This window comes from Castanea sativa, chromosome 4 (assembly GCF_040712315.1).
Source record: "Castanea sativa cultivar Marrone di Chiusa Pesio chromosome 4, ASM4071231v1".
Taxonomy (NCBI): Eukaryota; Viridiplantae; Streptophyta; class Magnoliopsida; order Fagales; family Fagaceae; genus Castanea; species Castanea sativa.
In genome coordinates this window covers 26,196,295-26,204,268 of record NC_134016.1, presented here as the reverse complement: position 1 = coordinate 26,204,268, position 7,974 = coordinate 26,196,295, and the positions used below count along the sequence as shown (strand labels likewise).

General features: G+C 33.6%; 1 protein-coding gene across 1 annotated transcript; it reads left to right on the top strand.

The window, feature by feature from the left end:
• The first annotated feature begins 3,688 nt into the window (after positions 1-3,688).
• Positions 3,689-7,406, top strand: LOC142631057 (uncharacterized). Its single transcript, XM_075805132.1, has 7 exons — positions 3,689-4,147; positions 4,226-4,296; positions 5,163-5,225; positions 5,336-5,437; positions 5,648-5,713; positions 6,370-6,448; positions 6,627-7,406. The coding sequence occupies exons 1-7, from the start codon at positions 3,769-3,771 to the stop codon at positions 7,145-7,147; spliced, it is 1,281 nt and encodes a 426-aa protein (XP_075661247.1). The 5' UTR covers positions 3,689-3,768; the 3' UTR covers positions 7,148-7,406.
• The last annotated feature ends 568 nt before the right edge of the window (positions 7,407-7,974 follow it).

Genomic DNA, 7,974 nt, shown 5'->3' with positions numbered 1-7,974 from the left:
GTTTACCCTTTAAAAAATTTATTATAATTTTTTAAGTACATTAATTATAATACTAAATTATTAGATTAATTACTAAATAATAATAGTATAATACTAATATGTATTCACTTTATTTTACTCTTAAATTGATATATATATATATATATAACATTAAATGAAAAAAAATGCTTAACAATATTTAGAAAATTTAAATAAAAATATTTTTAATAATTAATTAATAAACGTATTCCCAGATTAGGCTATATAGTTTGTTTCTCAGCTCTCAAAGCTAATACTCTTAGAATTGTGCAACTTTTATTTTCCACTAAATTTGGGTTATGTTGTTTGTAGCTATTGGGGGACTTCAGAAATGATTTTTGAGCAAATTATCCATATACATAACCTGTAAAATTTACAAAACCTGCAGGATTGTAAGTACAATCATCTTTAAGAATTGTACCCAAATTCTTTTTAATTGATATATATTTTGATATGTTTCCGTGTGGAGGTATACTTGTGGATTCCAAATGCTTTAGATCTCCATTCTAAGAATAAAGCAGGAAATTCGAGGCTGTTGTGGATTGGATTTGGTTGAAATTTAATTTTGTAGAATGTGGTTTTTAAGTCATCTTGTATGTAATTTTATAACATTTTTTTTTCCTATGTACAACTATACTTTACCTATACTTAAAAAAAAACTAATAAAAGAATATGTTTTAATGCCTATTTGATACATCTTAAATATTATAGTCTTTTTAGGTAAATTTATATGGTTTATTTGAGAGATAAACCTGCAAGATTGTAAGTACAATCATTTTTAAGAGTTGAATCCAAATTCCTTTTAATGGGTTTTTTTTTTTTAATGTTTCCGTGGAGAATGACACAACAAATTACAAGTTTAAAAAATTGATAGTTGAGATATCGCAAAAAATTACTATCTCACTATTTATATATCACTCAACATAAACTACGATATCTGTCATTTAAACAATCAAGTCAAGATGTATAGAAACACTAATCAAACGGTGTCACATCCAAATATAAAGGTAAAGTTTAGGTCCAGCGTCCAATTCTATGTAATGTGGCACCTTACATTAGCATAATGGCATCATTTAAATTTGAATATTGATTTGTGGGAACTTAGAGCATCCACAGCAGTGGAGCTAAAAATTTAGCAATTTAGCTCCATCAAAAGTTACTTTATCTATTTTACCTACACACATGCTGCAGCAGTGGATCTATTTTAGCTTTCAATACAATAAAATAATATAAACATCACAATAAAATAATATATCTACCACAATAAAATAATATATCTCACTACAATAAAAACACCACAATAAAAAAGTAATGTGAACACAAAATAAAAAATTAAATTTTTTTTTAGCTCTCATGAACAGTGCACATCTATCTATAGATGTGCACTGTAGCAATAAGCTAAAAAAATATAGATTTAGCTCCACTGTTGCATGCTTCTTTTTGGTGTTTTGATGGAGCTAAAATAGCTATATAGCTATTTAGCTCCACTGCTGCAAGTGCTCTTAGAGTATGCATTTTTTAGGTATTTAGGTTGAAGAACCGCATCCTGGAGTAGATGTTGCTTCTACCACTACAGTATATGGAAGCAACACAGATGATAAAAGACACGCACTAATATATTTTACCATCTAGATTAATTGTTATTGTCATTCAACTAATATATTTGAAAGACTCATCTTGTTGATATTGTTTAACTTCCGTCTAAGCTAAGTGGCTTGACCACCAACCAGTACCATGACCATGCAAAATGTGTTTCGTTTCTAAGTTCTAACCCAAAAAATTGTTTTTATTTAGTCAAAATAATGCATGCATTTTGAGAAAGTATTACAATTTGGTATTATGAATACTTGCGCGAATGTTCATGTTGAGATGTTTCCCATTCTGAGAAAGAATTTTTTGTTATAAATTATACATGATAATTTAGAAGTAATTTGATATTTGTTCACCTTTAACTAGCAATATCAAGGTATTGAAAGTATGTGTTGTGGAATAATTTTATTGAATATAGGAAAATGATTAGCTTTGAAACATATGATGATATAAGCACCTTGACTTAGTACTGTAGCTAAGTCCTAAAAAGGGAGTGCACTTTTGGTGGCTCCAACCAAAAAAAAAAAAAAAATACAAACAAACAAATAAACAAAGATTTTATTAGTCTTAGGTTGTGTTTGTTTCCGGTGTTAAAGAAATACGAAAAATATTTTACACTATCAATTGTATATGGGTTGGCTGCAAAAAACTCAGTCAAATCGAAAATGAATTTCAGTTGACTTTAAAATTTCAAGTGTAAAAATCATTTACACTTGTATTTCACCTTCAAGTGAATTACATTCATGCCCAACTCCACTGCCATCTGTGGGTGATCCTCTCACCGTGGATCAAGATAAACTTTTCCTCCCTCATCCTCTCTCTTCCTCCCTCTGCCACCAATTTTTCTCCCTCTACCACCATGTTAAGATTTGACCTCTCTCTCTCTCTCTCTCCCTCCCTCAAGATTGGTGTCTGATATGAGAAAGATTGGATTTTTTTATCAATTTGGAATTTTCTATTTTAATATTTGTTTGGAAGCTGTGAAAATATGAGAAATTAATAGACAATGTGATTTTTGGAGGATTTTCAAGAGCAGACCCAAATACCTAAAAAATATTTTACACTCTGAAAATATTTTATATTAAGTCAAACACAGCCTTAGTTTCAAAGATGGACTTGGCTAGCTTTAGCTCCAAAAAAGGAGCTACCTTACAAAGGTAGCCAAAATTGCCATATAACACTATTTTTCAAATATATTCGTTAGTTAGCATCATTTCCAAACTATTTAATAAACTAACATCTAGAGGATGTTAGACTCGAGTTCACTGTAGAAACTCGAGTCTAAGAAACTCGTTTTTTGTATTTCGCAAAGCATGGAACTCGAGTCTGTGAAGCTCGAGTTCCTTAAAGTGAAATCGAGCCTTACAGGCTCAATATAGTTCCTCACCGAAACTATTTCCACACTACGAGGTCTAAGCTTCTTCTTCGTCACTAAAACCTCAACCCACCCAAACCGACACTACTAGCTCCAGCAAAGAGGACAAGGATGTCAACCTGAACACAATACTGCCAAGGCCCGCCGAGTCCGACTCTAAGTTCCGAGTCAACATCCAAGCTGTAATCACGACATTGATCAAGTGGGTTTGTTGATTCATTGTGGGTCTCTAGGTTTGCTTGGATTTGATGACTGTGTTGTTTCTCTGTGGTCTTTGTGTTTGATTGTTGGAGAAGAAGAGTTGTTCTTGTTGAGTGAGTACTGAAATTAAGTCTGTAACGCTCGATTTCAATTTAAAGGAAATCGATTACTACGGACTCGATTTCAATGGTAGAAAACGAGTCTAACAGACTCGATTTAAGGTTCCAAAATCGAGTTTATTGCACTCGAGATGTTAGTTTTCTAAATAGTTTTAAAAACGTGTTAATTAACGAAATTGTTTGAAAATTAGTGTTATTTTGAAACAAACAAACCAAAAAAAAAAAACCCTTACAAAGGTTCTCGGTCATTTAAAAATAGTCACATCATTATTCAACTAGGGATGTAAGTTGAAAATTTTAAAACATGAGTGACCAAAAAATGACAGTAATAATCATTAACAAATCAAAAAAGAGGGAGTAAAATGCAATTTGGCCAAACTTAAAAAGTGTGCATATGTGGGAACATTCATTCAACATTGTTTCATTTCCCGCGCTTGCCAAGCCAAACTGATACCAAAACCCAAAATGGAAGAAGAAGAAGAAGAACACAACCCCAACCCCTGCCCCTGGGAAGCACTAGATATAGACTTAGACGATGAAGAAGAGAACCACTCATCACATTCACTACTACCGATTCTCCAACGCTGCTCTCAAACCCTAACCACTCAGTCCCAATCCCAATCCCAATCCCAATCCTCGAAGTCAAAGTCTTCCTCGCCTCCGCTCATTCCAGGCCCCGCCGGAGAGCTTCAATCTGCAATGCACCACCGCAGAAGGACCCAAGAGGAATTGGTCCCTACTCAGGAGTTCATAAGGAGAGTTGTCGAAAATCCTCATCGCCACGATGATCATGATTTCTCTACCAATCCCTGGCTTCGCGCTCTCGATTTTCTCAGCCATCAAGGTTTTATATTTTTATTAATAGATTTTGAGTGTGTTAATTGCCTAATTAATGGTTTCTGACTTCTTCTTTTTTTTCAAGGTAACGGTGTGGCGACAAGGACGACTCTGAGCTCAATCAAGAATGGGCTTAATTCGGAGAGAGTGGCTCAGGTATTGATTAATTATTGTGAATTTTATGATATTTGGATTTGTTTGTTTCCTGAGAAAACAAGAGGACAAGATGAAAAAGGAAAGTGGGTTTAGTTATTAGAAAACGATTTAGGAACTGATATATGAAATAATTTTATACTTTAGATAGTTCAATTAGGTCTTTGAAGTTGGCCTCTTCTATATGCATCAAGATTATAGATATGATTTTAGCAACAATTAGAAGCTTCTTATTTGAAACACATTATTTAAATTTTGGTTAAAATATTATTTTTGTCCTTAAAAGTGTACATGAATTTCATTTTATGTCCCTAAACTTTAAAAGGTTTGTTTTTTGTCCTTAAACTATTGAAAATGTTTCACTCTTTGTCCTTAATTTTTTATTTTTTTTAAAAAAAATTCTTTTTTTAACCTTGAACTATTGAAAAAAGTTTTTAATTTTTTTTCATCCCTATTTTCACCCCTAAACTATTTGACAAAAGGTCTTTACAAAATTTAGTGATGAAAAACGAACTACATGCAAACTTTAGGGACGAAAATAATATTGTAGCCTTTAATTTATTGTCTTAAATACATGGTTGGTATTTAAAGTTTAGCGCACGAGTGATTTTAGTTCCTAAAGCTTAAAGTAATCATTTTTAGTGTCTCAAATGACATGGACAAACAAAAAGCAGGATGTCATCACTCCATAGAGACTAAAAGTGGTTACTTTGAGTTTGTTAGAAACTAAAAGCGATCATTTTAAACTTCAAAGACTAAAAACACGAATGAGCTAAAGATTAGGGACAGATGGTGTATTTTACTCTAATTTTTTTAGAACTTGATGATTATATGTTGTATTCTGATTTTATATAGTTGCTTGCATTTAGGTTGTTGCCATTATCAAATCGTGCACACCAAATGGTCTTGGTGACATGATGGTGACTCTGAAGGTAAAATTAATAAAATGTGGCGATAAATGCAATGTGTATTTCTTGTTCACCTTTACATTAGTTGTGTGGGTATTGAGTATTTCTCATCTGACTTAAATGTTTGATTTCAGGATCCTACAGGTATGATCAATGCTAGCATACACCACAAAGTTCTTAGTGAGGGAGAGTTCGCAAAGGACATATCTGTTGGTGCGGTTTTAGTCCTCCAGAAGGTATGATTTCATTCTTTCAATTGAAAGTATTTTGGTTTGTAATGAACGTGTTTAAATCGGTATTTCTATCTTACTCGAGTAAAAGCAGTATTTTTGTTTTTCAAAATAATGAAAACTTGAAGTCTTGAACTTGAGGCTGTGTACACGTTGTCCACATTTGGGATTGGTCAAGAGATGTTTCTCATTATTTATTTATTCATTCATTTTCAGGTTGCTCTATTCTCCCCTTCGCGCTCTGCACACTACCTGAATATAACACTAAATAACTTGGTCAAGGTACATGTTCTTCTGGTGTTTGCAATTAGCCAACTTATTACTAGGGGCTTAGTGCTTCTTATAATATTAATAAATGAACAAAAAGACCTTTTGGGGTGAGTGATTGTGGTTTGGCCACATTGATGTCTTTTTTTAGTTTCTTTGACATATTAGAGGTTAGAGGACATTGGTACTTGGCATTTTGTGTTTTCTGAACAATGAATGTGCTTGGGATATATGTTGGGCCAGTATCAGTGCCCAGTTTGTTGGTATCCACTTGTCCATCGGCTATGGATCATTTTCCTCAGTATGGATTTCTGTGGTCACTGGTATAGCTTGGAGTGAATCTCTCTAGGATACTGCATGGTGGGTATATTGTCTAATATTGCATGGTGTTATGCCAACTTGGGGCATAGATGTCAACAAAACTGAAGCTTAGAACCTTAGTTATATGTATGAGATTGAGATCGTACAAAGATGTCTTACCGTAACAACTTCTACTCTGCTATACCATATAATTTTCTTTTCTTTTTTACTTAAGCATATAGTAGTGTTTATTCCATGTCCAAGATCTTAGTGAGATCTAAGTAAAATCCTCTTGAGTCTACTTCACATTGTAAAACATGCCCCAAGCAATTCCCTTTTCTGTACCCTGATATAAAATGTTAAGATTACAGGTCATTTCAAAGGATAGTGCGCCTCCAATAAAACAAAAACTTTCTGCATTACCAATCAAACACACTGCTCCTGAACCTGGTAGGTGGTGTGATTCTCGTTCTGGTTTCTAATTTTACAATGTAGTTGAAGTTTTGTTGAGCCAGGTGCTGGCTTTAGTACTAGCTAATGAGATTTTCTTGATTTCTCATTGTTAGAGGCAGAGCAGAATTGTATTGTGTATCTCACTGTCCATTAATACCCCTTCTTCATGTACCAGAATGCAGTAAAAAGTCCTGGATACCACAGAGAACGTTTTCTCTGTCACAGAATGGAACTGAAGGAATCATGAATAGCCTCAGACAAACTTCTAATTCGTTTGTATCTGCACATAATGATAAGGAGATGGAGAGAGGAAATGCAGCAGCACAACATGACTGCTTTGGCAATGGAAACAAAAGAAACCAAATTGATGTTGTAGAGAAAGAACCCTTATCAGCAAGACTTCGTACGGTCAATGGAATCACTGCAGTGGCTTCTAGAAAGGAAATCTTTTGTAGTGATGAAGAAATTGTGATGAGTGACAAACCCAACCCATCTAAACAGACTGAAGGAGGCAATCCATTACGCAACAACCAAGCCAGTAGTAATGCAGGAAACTTCATTGATGTTCCTGATGATCAAGAAAGTGGTCAGATAACTGGAGTTAACAAGAAGGGTCAGCCATTAATTTCAAGAACATCACTCCCACAGTGGACAGATGAACAGTTGGATGCGCTTATGGAAATGGAATTTGACTGAGGTAATGATGGGTCTTTTCTACAGCTTTTCATTTTGTCACAATCGTAATCAGAGAAGGTGACATTGATCCTGAAAGTGTACAGATTACATGTTGTACTGTTTTCCATCTATTGTATATGTTTTCAAATGATGAAAGCTTAGAAATCACCATCTCGGTTCAGTTCATTGGAGTTTTTTGCAGAAATGTTAGAAAATTTTGTATTTGTATAATTGCATTTAATGATTTTTGCCATGCTTGTGTATATGGTGGGATAATAATAGTTTGCTATTGGTCAACATTTCTTCAAATATATATCAGATTCTGCTACTGAAATTCGTTTATATGTTGTTAATAATCCTACTGAATTTAAACTTAATAAGAAAATTATAAATCAGTAGTGTCAATTAAAGTTCTAATGCATTAGTATCCATTTTTTATATTTGTCGAACATAATGATGAAAGACAGGTTTCTCTAGGACTTGGGGCCTAGGGGATCAAAGCCAGTTTCTACTATGCTGTTTGTGATTCCTGTCCCACGAAAGTAGACATAATATCTAATCATGTTTGAATTTAGTATATGCCATTTCGAGTTCTAACCCATGGCATTGGAAATAAACATCTAATTATGTAGATAGACGTATTTTTGCCTTAATTTTGCTGGTATAGTTACTTGAATGCAAGCATTTGTCAACTTCGAGAGCATAGTGATCCCCTAACCAAAATAATATATGTGCTCAACTATCAAACTCGTTATCAAGTTCAGTGCCCACTTCGACTCTGCCGATGACTTTAATGAAACTACTAGGATTGAATTTCTTCTCATCATGAGATACAACAGAAACGGTAA

Excerpts from the sequence above, each read along its gene's own strand:
- LOC142631057 (XM_075805132.1), top strand. The coding sequence starts at position 3,769 with ATGGAAGAAGAAGAAGAAGAACACAACCCCAACCCCTGCCCCTGGGAA. Across the intron at positions 5,438-5,647 it reads CGGTTTTAGTCCTCCAGAAG|GTTGCTCTATTCTCCCCTTC; the intron begins GTATGATTTCAT and ends ATTCATTTTCAG. Across the intron at positions 6,449-6,626 it reads ACACACTGCTCCTGAACCTG|AATGCAGTAAAAAGTCCTGG; the intron begins GTAGGTGGTGTG and ends TTCATGTACCAG.